The following is an 18,388-nucleotide window of genomic DNA, read 5'->3' as shown; positions in this document are numbered from 1 at the left end:
TTCTAGTCCTTGGCTTAGGCTATTTCTTCCACCTGGAAAATCTACCTCATTCCAACCCTGCGTGTATATATTCTACCTACCCTTCATGCTTTATTTCAAATGATACCTTCTCCATCTAAATCATGTTTCTTTCCTCAGAACTCCCAGCACCTCTATCTAACCCTTTAGAGTTCACATTATATATAAGTCCATGATAAATGGTAGCTATCATTATTACTAGACACTGGATCTTTCCAGTTCTATAAATGTTCTCATTCTCTCCTGTCTTCTTTTGCCTGCTCCAATGGATGGATTTAGCTCAAACTACGTATTTAGTATTGTGATACTAATTTTATTGTCTTTTAAAATAAATGGTTCAAGTTTTCATTTTTAATATCAACTGGTTAAAATAATATTTTTATTCTAAAGTTTCAGATTGTTGAACCCAGCAGAAAATGATTTAAGACGTCTCTTTGGAACTCATAAACATATTCAACTTTAAAAACTGAGAGTTGAACCTGAAACATGCTGGTGAGAGTAACAAGGATGCTATCATATTAAAGGCCTTTGGAGGCAAGCGAGCATAGTTTACACGCCATCGGACCTATTTATAGAGCTGACTCCTTTCTGCAATGTCAACTGTAACCTTATACTTATTTTAAGCCTCAGTGTCTCAAGTATCAGCCTCTACTAGTTGTACAGTTCTCTCTTATTTGATATCAGAGAGCCCAATGGAGCCTTCTGAAGAACCTAGTCAGATTAGCAAAGATAACCATTTAGAAGTTCCTAATTTATCTGATTCTCTTTCTGAAGATGAAGAAGTTAAAGCTACCTTCAGACCTGGTTTTTCCCCTCAACCTAGCAGACGAGGTTCTGATTCATCTGAAGACATTTACCTGGACACTCCACCTTCAGGTGCAAGAAGAGTTTCATTTGCTGACAACTTTGGGTTCAATCTTGTGTCTGTTAAAGAATTTGATTCCTGGGAATTTCCGAGTGGTTCAACTGATTTTGACTTAATGAAGGACATTTTCCACACAGAAGAATATGTTTTATCTCCACTGTTTGACTTGCCTTCTTCAAAAGAAGACCTTATGCAACAACTTCAAGTACAGAAAGCGATACTGGAATCAACTGAGTATCTTCCTGGATCTACAAGTATGAAGGGCATTATTCGAGTTTTGAATATTTCTTTTGAGAAGTTAGTATATGTGAGAATGTCCTTAGATGACTGGCAGACATATTATGACATATTAGCAGAATATGTCCCAAATTCATGTGATGGTGAAACTGACCAATTCTCCTTTAAGATTTCATTGGTTCCCCCTTATCAAAAAGATGGCAGTAAAGTTGAGTTTTGTATACGTTATGAAACTTCTGTTGGTACATTTTGGTCAAATAATAATGGCACAAATTATATACTGGTTTGTCAAAAGAAAGAACAAGAGCTGGAGCCTGGAAAACTACAGGAAGAAGTTCCTAACAGACAAATAAAAGGCTGCTTAAAGGTAAAATCAAGGTGAGGATATATCTTACATTCCTTACTTTTTTATAATCTTAAGGTTATTTAAGGTCATTATTTCACTGGTTGTAAGAAATAGCCATTCTGTTTAAAAATATATTTTTGTTATGTATAAAACAATGGTGCTAGGCTTTAATAAGGTCAGTGCTATTCAAATAAAAGCACTGTGTTATCTCTCCTCCAAATGTAAGGAAAATATGGGTATAGTGTAACAGATGGCAGGGGGACTGCAATGTGTATATTGCCTACCTAGCGAGTTATAAATTGCTTAAATTCAAACCACGGAATCTAGATTCTTAACATATAAAACTATTTATTTTGTCATTTAATGTATATTTATTTTCAGTGGTTTTCAAATACTTTTGCCGCACTTCAAAACATTTCTGGTTAACATAAAACTGTATTTCCATATGTATCTAGTGCTCAGAAATTCATAGACTTCCCCTCAAAGCTGTAACGAACTTTTTAACAATTGATTGAGTCATACAGGGATGTTTGGAGTGATACATATTAAGTTAAATCGGAAGAGCTATGACTTTAATTATAAGCTAAGAGAAAGACAGAAATGTATGAGTGATGCATGAATTACACATAAAAATTTATAATTATAACCAAATGTAACATTATAGAACACAAAGTAGTATAATTTAGTAAAAGTAAATGGAGCAGAATAAAAAAATGACCCAAATAGAAATAAGGATATTAGCTTTATAGATTAGAGATTTGGGATATGACCCCTCATTTAGTAACCTTGCTCTCCTGTTAATGTAAAAAATAAAGAAAACTGAGGATTCAATTCTCTCTCTTGTAGAGTTGGCTAATTTCCATGACAGTAGGTGAGTAGATAAAACATCCAAGAGGAGACGGATGTCTCCTGCTCCTCGGAGTGTCCCAAGGGAAAAATCCACATTGCTCTACCAGCCACAGGCAAATGTTTGATTATCCTCTGGATGGTCCACCATAACTGTCACTAGACCCAAGGATTCTAGTAACTGCACCAGAAATAGTGTAAGATGATGAAAAGGGAACTGTATTAAGAATCAAGACACCCAGATTCTAAGTGGAATTAAATAAAAACATAAAGAATTACATTGGGAAGTTTTTAACCTCTTATGCTTTAATGCCTTGATCTCATACGGCAATAAATAATAACTACTAAATGTGTTATTCTAATGCATTAATGAACTAAATATAATGTAGGTGAAGCAATTCAATCATATAAAATATTTCTGTTTTCATTATCCTTTAAAGTCATCTGAAAGATTGGTTTATCTGACTTTGTGAGATATGCTACATTTCTTAGTCCAAACAAAAGTTTCTCAGGTTTTAACTGATGCTATTGAGAGATAATATAATCATAATCTCTACGTGCTAAAGTAATAGTTTATTATTTTATGAAATTACTCAGCAACATGTTAGCTATATAGATAAAATAAGTTCTTTTAATAAACTAATTTATATACATAAATATACACATATTAAATACTTTACAAATAAGATCATCATCTGTGAATATCTAATATACATGCTGCAAGTTGCCCTATATATTAGAGAAAAGTGAAACTTAAAAAAGGCATAGCCTTATTGTCAAAGACCTCATAAAAGAAGCAGCGTTTAACTCTGGATTTTTCTGCAAGTTAAGAAAAGCAGCTTTAAAATTACAAGCATTACATGCTGAACTATGGTAAAGATAGAGGATTCCTTTGAGAGAGCAAACTTGACTTGATAGCAAGAACAAAAAAGGATAACTGCTAGGCCTAATCTATCCCAGTCATGATATTATTGAAACTTCTCCTAGTCTAAGATATGTATAACTGGATATATATCAATACCCACATTTGTATTCAGAACAGTAACCATTGGATTCATAGCCGACACCATTCAAGTTTTAATATTGCTTTGGGGAAAAACTTGAGAAGAGCTAAACCACAAAATGGTCTAAAGGCCTGTAAAGTTTCCTAATGAGTTATAAAAATGGAAAAAATCTCTCTCCTTCAAAACCACAAATACATTTTCTGTACTTCTATAACTTAAAAATGACCAACATAATTCAAACCACATTTTGAAAAAAAGCATTTGCCTCTGGAGGAGGCCTTTTGTGCTGAATTTCAGTCCAACATGAATTTTTACATCTGATTTATATACCACTCAAAATGGAGTGTATAAAGGAAATCCTGACAGATCCTTAGAACAGCATGTGCCATAACAGAATATTTATACAGCTTTTCCATGATATAATTTATATGCAATGGGGTTTCAAATATTCCTAAAACTCACACAAGAGAGCATTATCAAATTTCTAAATGAATATTGCAGTTGGATTTCATTGTGAAGAATTTGGTTAGGGAAAAACAGCACACCTTATTAGTGTTCTTTTACAAAATGTGTACTTGGCTAAAGCAAAAATGGACTAATACTTATTTGATCAAAAAAGTTATAGCTTCTAAAATATCTTCCTCCCTTCAAAAGTTACAGAATCTAAATGGGTCTGTTTTGAGCATTTCCACACTTCCTATGTAACTTAATTTGGAGGTCATTTCTTTGAGAAGATAAATGCAGAAGAGAAATGTACGTGAATTTTTACTTCATACATGCAAGTAGATTAATAATAGTATGTAACGAAAGTCAGAGTTAAACTGAAAATAAGTCTGTCTTAATGTAGAGAGTAACAACTAACTTGAATTCCTCTTGATACCAAAGTTAATTTGCTATCAGGGTCTCAGAAACTGTATCTTCTAAAAGTGTCGATAATCCCTTCTAATAAGTACAGAATGAATTGTGTGAACACATTGAGTGAGGTAGGATTTCTGTTATGTTTTCTCTATGGAGATTTTTTTCAGGTCAGAGTTTGCAAACCTCCACATCGATGTGGTTGTCTGTTTTCTTTGATTCTTATTAATCTATCCACTTTGGACAGAAAGAAATATCTAGAGGGAGAGGGAAACAGAGTTTGTAACTCATAGGCATATGACTGAGAGTGACCCAAAGGTATTTAATTGCACTGAAAGGCATGCATCATGAAATACTTGGTAAGTGTCACCACATATGTGGCACTGGTGTATGTGTTAGCAAACAAACTAAGCAGATTTCTGATCTACATCTCAGGGGCATTATTTCAAAATAAATGACCAAAAGAATTAAATGACATTGATATAAATAATATTAAATGTACATAGATAAATAAACTAAAAATAGCATGCATAAGTAGTATAACTTCAAAGTTAAAATTTGGGGCTTCAGAGTTAAACATATCTGGGTTTGAGTCCAAGCTGCACCACATGCTAGCTGTGTGACCTTATGCAAGTTAAACTTGGTACCCCTTCTGTTAATTGTGAATAACAATAGTACTATCTCATAGACATTGTTAGAGATTTCCTTAAAATAATACATTCAAGTTTCGGCATAGTGTCTGGAACATAGTAAGTTATCAGTAAATAATAACTCCTGTAAAAAGACAAGGCTAACTCTAGCTTTAGGTGGATCTGAAAAACCCTAGAAAAGCCCAAACTGCCCAAAAGTTCCTTTCCTCTTTCCTTTCACGGGTTCTAAATTTTTAGCTTTAGAGAGCCATTTCTTTGTCTTTTGCAGGATTTTAATCAACAAGGGAAACTCATTGAATTCTAAATTTTCTTGAGATGTAGTCACCTGATATCTAGAACATCTTAAAGTTGGAAGAGATCTTAATGACTATTAAAATTTCCATGTTTAATAGATGAAAAAATGGAGGACCAGATCAAAAGGGTTAAAAAAGGCATTGATTATGGCATTCAACAGACACACATATTAATCCGAGTTAATATACACTTAACTATGTGGCCATGGACATACTACTTTACGTCTCAAAGCCTCAGTTTATTCATCTGTAAATAGGGGTAATAGTGCCTGCCCAATGTTGTGATGATTAGGCTAAAATAAAATGAGATTATGTTTTAAAAACTTCTAGTAAAGTGTTGGGCACATATAAAGTAGTCATTAAAACCCAAATATAATTGCCGTCATTATTAGCAAATTGTGTTCAGCTAACTAATTTCTTGGTTCTTGGACTTGTGTTTTTTCTCCTGACATCATAGTCTTCCTTGTTCAGGTTTCAAAATTCATTCCACAGGTGTTTATTAAGGCCCTGTGTGTTAGGTACTGTGTTGTTAGGCATAAGGCTGGAAACATGACCCCGTGAAGACCAGAGGCCCCGAGGGAACAGGCCTCACAGGAACTGAGAGCAGAGGGGGTGGGGGGGAAAGAACACCAAAACAAAGCTCAGATTCTTTAGGTATACCAGGCAAGCCATGGATGAAAAAGAACTACTTACATTTCAGGTTTTCTCGGATCTGTGATCTATAACTGATCTTGTGTTCTGGACAGCGGAATGACCTTTTCAGAATCTCTTTTTTCCTCCCAACAGCTGCTAAATGTTTCTAACCATTGGGTACACAGACTGACTTCATATGGTTTTGTATTTTGTTAAGTGAAACCAATTTATTATTTTAAGTAATGAAATGGCATGATATAGGTGTTGGATGGTATTTATAACTTGGCCAAGTGAATGCAAATAAATTCCCGAAAGATTTCAATGCCAAAGGAAAAAAATTGATCAGTCTTCAATTTTTGTCCTTGAGGAACAGAACCAGGTACATTCAAAAATGGGAAAGAAAGAGATACTTTCTAAAGCATGACTTTAAGATTAGAGAGAGTTTATCTTTCAGGGTGGGAAAATCATTAAAATGAAGCCAAGAAAAGCATTGGAAAATGGTGCCTAAGATATGGTCATGTTGCATGTTCCAGTCAGAGCTTTAGGATTGTGAGACTTCCTTAATTTACACTTACAGTATAACCTGGGTTCCTGGAAGTAGTGCAAAGAAGTGTCAATAGCCCCATGAGGCCTTTAGGACTTAATGTATTCCATAACTAACCTGTTTTGAGTGCACGCTAATTGTGGAAGCCAGGTCTGTTTAAGGGAGGGACCTCTGGCAGGGCCATATGGAAACCCAGAACACAGCTGCACAGGACCCGTCAGGAGGACTGTTTGGAAGCTGCCAGCTGGTTGACAGCAAGGAACCAACTAGTTTAGAGTTTCCTTGGAGATCTACCAGGGCTTTGTGGCTTCCTGGTCTTGTGGGAAATCCATACCCCTATAAGCCTAGACTTTCCCTAGAGTAGTTTTGAATCTTTTCTGAGAGAAGAGGAAGAAGAGGGTCTCACCACTCAGGGTTTCTCTCAAGCCCTAGCTGAAGGGAATCACTATGGATGCCAGGCCTCACATGGATCCTCTGGGATCTCTACGAGCCTAACTTCCCACCTGAAGCTCATCTGCAGCCTGTAAAAATGGAACAGGGCCCAAGAACTCTGAGCCAATAAAGCTCCAGGCAAAAGATGATTATGAAGTGGGACACAAGATTTTCACCTTCTTCCAATTCTGCTCACTGTGACTCTTGTCCTTGTTCCAAGGTTTTACCCCAGCACCCCAACAGGAACAGTAGAAGAGAAGTAACCTCAGGGGCAGTCACCTGAAGTGGGCCTGATTGTCCACTGCGTTGTCAGACTTAAAAGATCATAGAGGGTGGGAGGGAGGGAGATGCAAGAGGGAAGAGAAATGGGAACATATTGTATACGTATAACTGATTCACTTTGTTATAAAGCAGAAGCTAACACAGCATTGTAAGGCAATTATACTTCAATAAAGATGTTTAAAAAAAAAATAATAAAAAATAAAAAATAAAAAAAAAAAGATCATAAATATATAAGTGTGTGTGTGTGTGTGTGTGTTTATACGTGTATGCACACATTTATATAATACACACACGCATGAAAATTCCTTTCCTTAAATGCAGACCTCTAGGCTGGCAGGGACTATCTCTGTCTTACACCCAATTAAGGTCAGCTGCACAAATGGGCTTTGAGTTTGGATTGAGACAGTGGAAATGGATAATTTTAGAGCAGGGAGCACTATGGGGTACAAGGCAGATTTGAATACAGAGTTTTGGTAGGGGCTCCACAGAAGCAGGAGGACCCTGGGGGTCTGGAGTGTGTGTGTGTATTTGGGAGGGAAGGAGGATTCCAAAAACAACAAGGTATATTGGAAACAGCATGGGCTTTAAAGTAGGGCAGATTTGGGCTTTCATTCTAACTAATTAGTAGCTGTATGAACTTGGATAAATTACGCTTTGTATCCATTTTATTCAGGTATAAAATAGGGATAATAATCTCCACTTGGAAGAGTTGCTATGACAAATACATTAGCTAACATATATAAACATCTATCCCAGTTGCTGACACTTTGTAGATACTCAAAATAGCATTGGTGATAAATTCCATATTTTAAAATCTTGTACATGGCTAGTCCTATGCCCAAGATTAATGGAGAGATGATTTTTCCCCTCAGTATCATTCCTGCTGCCTGGATCCAGGTTAGTATAAATACATAGTTTCAAAATTATGGGTTCAATAAGCTTTTGGGCACTAACCAGGGAAGCTAATATTTTATGGCATTGCTACTATGGGGAAAAATGATTCCCAAATTCCAGCAACTTCTGGGTTACAAAAGAATTTTGGAACATTGACTGGATTTTTTAGGTATTTTTTTATAGAAGTACAACATGTTTTTTCTTAAGGTAGTTCTTCTTAAGATGGTTCTTTTGGACTAAAAAACTGAGTTGGCTATACAGAGTTTCACCTTATCATCCCTGTATACATATGAATAGAAAATGAAATTGAATTTTTTTATTATATCTTTATTGGAGTATAACTGCTTTACAATGTTGTGTTAGTTTCTGCTGTACAACAAAGTGAATCAGCTATAAGTATACACATATCCCCATATCCCCTCCCTCTTGAGCTTCCCTCCCACCCTCCATATCCCACCCCTCTAGGTCGTCACCAAGCATTGAGCTGATCTCCCTGTGCTATGCAGCAACTTCCCACTAGCCATCCATTTTACATTTGGTAGGGCATGTATGTCAATGCTACGCTCTTACTTCGTCTCAGCTTCCTCTTCCCCTTCTGTGTCCTCAAGTCTGTTCTCTACGTCTGTGTCTTTATTCCTGCCCTGCCACTAGGTTCATCAGTACTGTTTTTTATAGATTCCATATATGTGTGTTAGCATATGGTATTTGTTTTTCTCTTTCTGACTTGCTTCACTCTGTATGACAGACTCTAGGTCCATCTACCTCATTACAAATAACTCAGTTAATGAAACTGAATTTGATATATTTTTTTCCTCTAAGAAGATATATTATACACCATTGAATTTTGGTCATTTCTCTGCTTTGAAAGCATTTTCTGTACCCCACCACTACATAAAAAGAAAAAGCTCCTCAGGGCATAACTCTCAAATCTTTTCAGGTTTTTGTTCTGCTTCTCTAATAGCTTTACTTGGGTAACTGGCATGGTAGTGTTATTATCTATTATATAAATAATAACTGGTTTTGAAACCTCAGTCATACTATCCTGCTGTTTAAAGATTTTATGACAAATAGAAATAGATTGCCAAATTGGACTGTTATACAGCATTGTTTAGTGACAGAGACCAATTGTACATTAAACAAACCTGTTTTAGGAAATTTTACTGTTCCCTCCCCCTCTAGTTATTCTGAAAATGGTCTGTCTGTGTTGTACATCAGTGTTATTCAAGTCACAACTATAAATGGGATTCTAACATCGTAAGACAATGATTGTCCTGGGTGCGGTTGTGGATTTGAATTTCATTCACCCCTTTTGAAGTTTGCAGTAGAAAAAAAGATCAAAATATCCCGCAAATTTAAATCTGTAAAGCATGCCAAATTGTAGATGCTTTTCCTAATTATGTGAAACAGATTTTATAGCCCATTTAACACTGATGGTACTCTGCTTGTTTTACAGAATTAAACCATGATACAAAGCTAACCTATTGACTCTAAAGCTGTGATAAAAACCCTAAGCTGATTTTCATTCTTAAAAATTACTGTGGATGTATTCACACAATTACAAATTACATAGAACTGCTCAGGTAACTTTCAGCTTCATAAGCCACATATGATATAAAGCTGAGTATTTTCACATTTTACTGATATCTCCTCCTGAGGATTAATGTTTATAAATAATTTTATAATAATATATTGTTACAACTTAAATCTCTTGAGTATTTGCCAATGGAAAAATCTCACCGAATTTTAAAATCACATTCAGGTACAAGCAGAAAAAAATATGATCTTCATATATAATCTTGAGTAAGTGTATAAGACTACTGTGCTTAGTGTAAATAAAGTGATAATCATTTTTTTCCAATGCTAATACAGCACTTGATTCCTGAACAGTCTTCCTTGAATTGTATTGTAGGAGAGACCATTCTAATTCTATCCTTTGCTTTCAGGCAGAATTATTCTGAAAACTACCCAAGCCAAATGCTTATAATATTCTCTTTTTAAACGTCTCCTGGGAAGATTGTGTTCTTTAGTAAAGTATTCTATCAGGAAATTCTATGTTTTTCATGCAGCCATTTGTGTTCTATATCTTTAATCTTGTCATTTGTTTACTCTGATTCTCAACCGAATTAAATGTTGGAGTTCCTATCCTTATACTTTAAAATTAAAGTATTTAATTTCTATTTTCCATGTCAAATAAGCTCAACAACTTTAGATTTCCCCCCTGAGTTCCTAATGATTAAACTAATAAACTAGTTTGTAGTATTTCAAGCAAAAGTCAGAGAAGAAAAAAATCATCACCAACCAGTGAATGATAGCACTGTTACAAGGACCGTGCACTGCGGGAACCAAGGTATCGGGGCAGCTGGATAGGTTAATAGGCTAGCTAAGAAGCTTTCCCAATCCTGCCCTCTTTAGCTCTGAGTCCTGAGTATTGGACTCCTGTGGGAGTCAGAGAAGAGAAAGAGGCTTTATTTTACTAAATCACAAAATTAAAAGTACTTCAGAAGATCATGTCATTTATTTCTCAATCCTACCTAAAAAGATAGCTGTATTAGAACTGTTGAAACTCTCTCAGACAAATAATGAATAATTTTGAATAATGACCACACCCTTTTCTAGAAATCTGATTTTTAATACAATTTCATTCAATAATATAATTTTGTAAGTACATTGAAAAAAGAAATTTTGAATAGATTTGTAAAAACCAAATGTAACATTGACCAGCTGAAATTTAAACTGTTGTAAGTGTACCTTTTTGTAGAAAGGTTAATACTGTGTTCACAAGCAGAAGTCATTTGAATATATGTTAAAATTATTGATTCTGTTTATATGTGTATATGTGTGTGTGCAATTCTGACTAAAAGGTATTGTTCGAAGCAATGAATATGTACAGAGGACTGGTACAGTCAATCCAGTTGATAATTTATTTAGTAAATTGAACACAGGGAGCAGTATAAGTAATTTTGCCCACCTACATTCAAGTTATCCTTGATGCATTGCTTTTTTGTGTGGAAAGCACACACGCATATGTGTATATGGGCTTTTCACTTTTCACAAAGATAGTTCATAATTTTCTAGTATTTTATACTGTTTGTATTAGTAATACCTCATTCAAAGTTACCTTTGGCAAACCAAGTTAAGCTTTAGACAATGGCAGTTATATGAACATTCAAGGCATTGGTTTACAAATCTCATAAAACTCATGTAGTTCACCAGGGCTACTCCTACTGTCGATTTATCCATGTTATGGAACTTGCTTTTGCCCTTACATAGATTTACTATACTGCCTTAAAATTACCAGCGCTTCCGGCAATATTTTCCCATGGAGTAGCTACTCCTATGATGCAAAATAAAACAACTTTCCTTAAATGAAAGGGTTGCTGTTTGCCATGTGTGCATCTGATGCAATTTATAGGCAAAGAAATTAACATTCAGTGAAACTTACTGTTTATCAGATATTTTTATTTGGAAGAAGAGGACTTTTGTCATATGTCCCTCTATATCTGTTTAGCCAGAATTCTTCCAATGGTGGCCTTTCAAATGGTGGCCTTTTCCTGCACTTTTAAAAACTTTAATGTGTGTGCCATCTTCTCAACTGGACTGCAAGATCCTTGAGGTCAGCAGTGGTATATTAGTTTAAGCATTATTCCCCACTGTGACTAACAAAGGGTTTTGTGTGGAAAAGCTCTGAAAAAAATATTGATTAAACCTGATAACCGTAGAGCCTGGTAAAATCCTTAAGTATCCATTCTGAGTACTTAAAGAATGAATTATGCTTTTTATAATTTTAATGATGAGTGCTTTTATTGTTTTCACAATCTTTAAAAATCAGGGTCCTACTGGTCATCTCCATCTGGATATCCATGTGGCAAATTAATTCCCTTACGTCCCAAACCAAAGTTACATTTCCCCTTCAATCCTAATCCTTCTTCCTCTATCCTATACTTTGTTTAAAGTCATAGTCATCATTCCAGTCATGCAAATAAGAAACATCAACATAAGAACTGATTTCTCTTTTGCCAACTCCTATTAATTCTACACTCATATTCGATTCCATTGCCACAGAAGTAATGATTGTTCATTTGATTAAAAATAAACATTGTTTTTGGGGCTTCCCTGCTGGTGCAGTGGTTAAGAATCCACCTGCCAATGCAGGGGACATGGGTTCGAGCCCTGGTCCAGGAAGATCCCACATGCCACAGAGCAACTGAGCCCGTGCGCCACAACTACTGAGCCCGCATGCCACAACTACTGAAGCTCGCGTGCCTACAGCCCATGTCCCGTAATAAGAGAAGCCACCACAATGAGAAGACCATGCACCGCAACGAAGAGTAGCCCCCGCTCGCCGCAACTAGAGAAAGCCCGCACGTAGCAACGGAGACCCAATGCAGCCAAAAATAAATAAATTTATTTAAAAAAACACATTATTTTAAAAATAAAGAACAGAGTATACAAAAACCATATTTACACATTATAAAAACAACAGCTAAGAGGGAAATTTATTTCTTCAATAACCACATTTGTTGTCTAAATTGACTCAAAATTAAATATAGAATTGAACATATTAACCATATTAACATCTTGTAGTCAGTCTAAATTTACTTTCAGTTACCAGGGTATCAAAGAAAGATCAAATTGAGAAATAAGTTAATATAGTCTACTATAGGACACTTTATTTAGTCTTTCCTTCTTTCCTGTCTTCTAAAGAGCTGATTCATTGAGTCAGTACAATGTTACTATTCTGTAATGTCACGTAATCTTAACATCCCAAATAAAAGAAATACTCATTGGTCAGCTTTTGGCTTCCTTCATATCACAATCCAGACCAGTGGGACAAGAGAAAAATCCAACAGGCTGAATTATAAAAGACCAAAGGCAGATATTGTATGTCCACTGATCAGAGCTGAGTCATTCATTCTTTCTCTTTGCCAGGGCCAGGACCCGGGCCAATACTCATGTTAGTTCTGCTGCTGCTGCTTGTGGCACTCACTGATTCTGACACCTGTGGATTCTGGGTCTGGCTGTTGTTCTGTCTGCTTTTCTTTACCTTAATGACTTCCTTTGACTTGGCCTTTTGCCTCTACCAGATTCCTCCCCTGTTCCTAAACCTAAACACCTAAACCACGTCCTCTCTGTCTTGAGACTGCAGATTCTTGGTCTTTGCTTATATGAAACCATAAAACAAAAACAATTAAAGAGAAATAATGCAGTACATGTAAATGTTTAACCTTAAAACCTACAAAAAGGTAGTATGACGAATCTGCTACATTCTGTTGAGTACTTTTTTAAAAAAATATTTATTTATTTAGCTGTGCTTGGTCTTAGTTGTGGCATGTGGGATCTAGTTCCCTGACCAGGGATTGAACCTGGGCCCCCTGCATTGGGAGCACAGAGTCCTAGCCACTGCAGGGAAGTCCCTAGTGAGTACTTTTTTTAAAAATTACTTTGATATAATTTTAAATTTTAAAAAAATTTATAGGAATAATATGAAGACTTCCCATATTCTTGTATATAAATGTTTTAAAACTATATGAGGAGTCCAGTTACATTGATTCTTATAGGCAAAAGCTTTTACCTTTGAAAAACATAAGCAATGTGACTTTCTAGTTTGTAGCTAATTGCTGATTTTTGCAGACTATAAACTACAATTAAAATGTTTTGTGAAAATATTAACAAACTCAGATGGAAATAGTACTGTTACTATATTATAATATTTAAATTTTAAAATTATATTATTTTTCTTTTTATGATAGAAGAATTGGGAAACAAATATATGTTTTTAGGAAATTAGCATAAATAATTACATATTTTATATGGCAAAATAATAATATACCTCATGGATAATGACACATCAATTAACTCTTACATCATTACCCTCAACTATCATCTCATAGTTTTCATTAAGAGTTTTACTATAATTTTCCTAATATCCTAAAGAGCTTTATTGTATAAAACCTGAAGTTTCCACCCAAAGTATAAATGTATTATTGAGGTAGGTAATGCATGGCATTTGTAAATAGTTACGTTTCACTTTCTCGGAAGAAGTGTTTTAATGAAACTTGCTGAAAATTAAAGTTTTATCATTTACATTTTTTGTTGTCCAATTAACTTTTAGTATACAAATATGGATGGGTTCCTACTGAAAATGGCATTTGTGAGACTGAGTTAAACAGTATCTGGGGAAAGCTTAGCTATTGACTGAGCATCCTGGAGGGGTATTCTTATTAGTACAACAGAATACTCTTGTCTGTGACTAATCGTAAATTCTGAGGCAATTAATTTTTTTGAAAACCCTCAAAATTATGTTGGTGTGATTATAAGAGTCTTTCTTTTCTGTGTTATTCTTCAATTCCTGGGGAATTCCTTGACCACTTATGGTAATTTTGGACCAGTTTGCTTTCATTCTTTTAATTTTTATCTGAGCATCTGTAACATTTATTAGAACTTGTCTACGAAACCAGGTGGGACTCTCATCTTGTGCATGGACTGTAGTCCATCGACAACTTTAAATTTATGATATTTTACTACTTTAACAAGTTAGCTGTCCTTTTGTTTAGAAATTTCTAATTATATAAACTTAAGGAATACATACTTTACATGTCTCTATTATTATTTCTTCAGTGATATAAAATTATCTCCCACTAGATCACTTTTATACATTGTAGTCAACAGGCCAGTCCCATTTACATGAGAAGAAATTTAGGCAAAAGGGATTTATTTGATCAAGACCAGGAAATATATAAGAGGAAAAGCTCTTTTTGTGATTTAAGATCTCTAATTCCCTGCGGCTTTGAACCATAGTGCCCCAATCAGCCAATTAACCAAAAAGAAATTACGGAGTCCTTAATTTATGTAGGATTCTTCTAGTTAGCTTCTATTTTCAAGCATTATTTTGATAAATGGATAATATTTATGCACATGAGAAGTTAGTTATCAACAAAAATGGAATGACACAGACTTAGAGGAGAGCATAGGAGGTGCAGAGCAACAGGTTTTAGAGAAATGATTTACTGCAGGCGGACCTGATCAGAAACAGCATCACAGAGGAATTGAACTTGATCTGGAAATGGTAAAACTTGGGTAGGTGGAGAAGAGTTATGAGACTGTTTACACAGAATAAAAACTACTTGTGGACACGGCAGCAAAAAAGATAAGTCGGAGGTTTTGTTAGTCAATTTGACTGCCTGGAATGGAAAGAATTGTGAGAATCAAACTTGAAGAAAAAGGTTGAAAAAGAATTGCACAGTCTTGCTAGACCAAGGATTTTGAACTTTAGTTCCTATGCTCAAGGATAAAGTATTATTTTACTTATATCAATCCAGAAAGTGTATGCAGAATAGAGTGAAAAGTATGAACTAGGTCACTGTCCATAAAAAGGGATATTGATTTTCTATGTTCATAACTGTTTTTTACTTACTGGTTCTGTATGTTAGAATGTTTAAAACATAGGTTTTATCCTTTTCTCATTATCAGTATTAACTGAATTCTGCTATAGGTCATCTTTAACGTAAATAAACACATATATATATTATGGCACTAATTTTTAGGTATTTCTATACTATTTTATGGGTGATTTATTTTACTACTCTGGCGACACTTAGGGGAAATTTATTTCTATAATTGTTTTTCGCCCAAATCCTTCCTCAAAATCTAAGGTTTACATTTTAATTTAGTGAAAAATATTAGTCCAGGCATCTCAGTCTTTATCCTCTTGGATGGATACATGGAAATTACACTAGTATATTTTTTTCTATAGTACCAATGACCTCAAGATTAAGAGGGTATGAATCTTGGTTCACATGAAAAAAAAAATCAAAATATTAGTAGCAAAGTTCTTACTATGCTTTTCAGCTTGTGTATTAAAAGAGAGTAAAAAAAAGATCGATGACTAGAAGAAATGAATACAGGATAATAAACATAAAGAATAAGTAAGTTATTTTAGAAGATGACATATGCAATTGAGAATATAAAAAACAGAGCAGCATAAGAAGAATAAGGAATAAAGACTACTTCATTGAGAAGATGACAATTGATCAGAGACTTGAAGAAAGTCAGTCATGAAGAAATCTGGGAGAAGAGAGTTCCATTCAGAACAAAGCAACCAGTGCAAATATTCTAAGAAAGTTCAAGTGATGGATCTCCCCTTCTGTTTACATTAGGTTCTCGTGCTCCTTAGGCCGCCTCTACATTCTTGGGCTTATTTCCCACAGGACCCATCACTACCCACAGGGTCTCTGAGAGAAAGGGGCAGTGTAGCAAAGGTACAGATGAAAATATGTCATCAGCAGTTTGCCTTTGACTCTAAAGTCTTTTAGGGTCCCTTTCTGCTTTCTCTGGCTGCCCAAATCCCTATATCCAATCTTTTAGAGTCATCTTTGCAACTGAAGGACTGAGTTGCAATTTTGTCTTGGTGAAGGGGCAGTTGTGTTACAGTTAATCTAATCAAAGAAGAAATTCCACATTTGAGTTATCTTAAAAAGCACTGAATAATTCTATCTATTATTATTTTATTTCAAAATTTTTCGATTATCCTGACAACAGACTATGAGTATTGTAGATACTGGATAAGTTTATGTAAATTGATACCTGTAAGAAGAAAATATTTTTCATAAATTAACACTGTATACATATAATAAATCAAGCAAACCATCGTAAAATGATTTGCAAAGATAGCAAGTGTAATCTTGCAAGTGCCTTTACTTATGTAGCAAATGAGGAAAAAAGAAGACCAGAATATAAGCAGTTTTGATCTTTTTATATGAAACATTATTTTACATATTATAAACTCCAAACACATTAAACTATCAGCATTATCCACAACTTACATTTAAGCCATTACATTGCATGTTCTGCTTTTTTAATAACTGTCACCTCATCTCTACCATTTTCATCTCAAGACTAATTGTCTCTTTTATGGGATCTAACCAACTAGTGTCCTTGGCAATACACTTTACGGTGCTTGCATTTACAATAATTGTTTGGGCCATTTGCCATAGTACAACTGGAAAACATTTTACCATCCCAGGTCTAAATCTTAACAAACACGATCAGTGTTAGGGTAGAAAAGATTAATGTCTCTTACCCTAAACAGCATCTAGATTTCCTTTCAGTTAAAAGAATCAGTAAATTTAAATTCACTGATGTATGGATTGGTAATCCCCATGATGAATAAAAATTAATTGTTTAATAGACCTAACAGTAGCAGAAGTAAAATCCCTATAAAATTTACATTATTGCTAACCTGCTCGATTATGTATACCCTCTCCTCCCACCCCATAGAAAAACTTAAGAGCAGAGTATTTTCACTGAAGGATTTATTTTCCCACTAACCATACTTCGATATAGTAAAAGCCAGTGTAGAATAGTAGTGTAAACCAGTGTTTCTTAAACTTGGGTGCGCATAGGAAGGGGAAAAATAGGCACCCACGCCTAGATCCTCCTATAAGACCCCAATTTCATTGGGTGGGGGCAGGTTGCAGGCACTGGTATTTTTAAAAAGCTCCCCAGCTGATTCCGATATGCACCAGGGTTGAGAATGATATAAACAAAAGACTAAACACATGTGTTTTGAGTTGTAACTTTTTTTGTAATTTGAAAATCAGTCTCAGTATCCACCAAAAGAATAATGCTATTAAACAAAGAGAAATTAGCAAATAAAATAATGCTTTTGCAAATATGGCCTGAGGGATTTTTAAGCATTAATAGAAACATTTAGTACTGTGGGAATTAAGATACAAAAGATAAGCTTTTTAAATAAGGCATCTATTACAGAAATTTTGCCCCATCATTTGTGATGACTTGGGGAAGGCGAAAAAGGCACTTTAAATAGCATGGTAAAGTTAATTTCCATTTAGAATGAAGTAAACTTTCAGAAAGTATTTACTTTTCTTTTTGAAAAGTATGTATTTTACAGTTCAGAAAAATCAAACTTTTAAATATGATTTGTAAGCATATTAAAGGATATGATCTTCTTTCAGTCTGCTCTTTTTACAAGCCCATGTATATACACAGTTGCTACTGCCTTCCCTGAGTTTGACTTATGGATATTATAGTTGACCCTGTATGGATCCTGTATGGACCCTGTTATGGATCTTATTACAATGGGGATATCAGGGGTGCTGACCCTCTTTGTAGTTGAAAATCTGAGTATAACTTATAGTTGGTCCTCCATATACTCAGTTCCTCTGTATCCATGGTTCTGCATCGTCAGATTTAACCAACTGCAGGCCACGTAGTACTGTAGTATTTACTATTGAAAAAAAACTGCATATAAGTGGACCCACGCAGTTCAAACCTGTGTTTTTCAAGAGTCGACTGTATTTTCTTCTATAGCACTCCATGCTTCCCCAATCATGAAATGTATAGCTGTGATTTTATACTGCTAGTTTTCATTTATCATTCTTTAGACTGTAAGCTCTATGAAGTTAGAGTTGGTTCAATCTCAGCTTCTGCTAGTAGTTTAACGTTTAGCATGATGCCTAGCACAGATTAA

General features: G+C 34.9%; 1 protein-coding gene across 1 annotated transcript in view; it reads left to right on the top strand.

Annotated features, from left to right (window-relative positions):
* The first annotated feature begins 710 nt into the window (after positions 1-710).
* Positions 711-18,388, top strand: part of PPP1R3A (protein phosphatase 1 regulatory subunit 3A) — a 35,239-nt gene continuing 17,561 nt past the window's right edge. Inside the window, exon 1 of the mRNA XM_068550325.1 lies at positions 711-1,498. Coding sequence (XP_068406426.1) covers positions 711-1,498 — 788 coding nt within the window. The remainder of the gene's footprint in view (positions 1,499-18,388) is intronic.

The sequence above is a fragment of the Eschrichtius robustus genome, chromosome 8 (genome assembly GCF_028021215.1).
Source record: "Eschrichtius robustus isolate mEscRob2 chromosome 8, mEscRob2.pri, whole genome shotgun sequence".
Classification (NCBI taxonomy): Eukaryota; Metazoa; Chordata; class Mammalia; order Artiodactyla; family Eschrichtiidae; genus Eschrichtius; species Eschrichtius robustus.
Note: the sequence above shows the minus strand (reverse complement) of the source record. Positions and strands in the feature narration are given on the sequence as shown.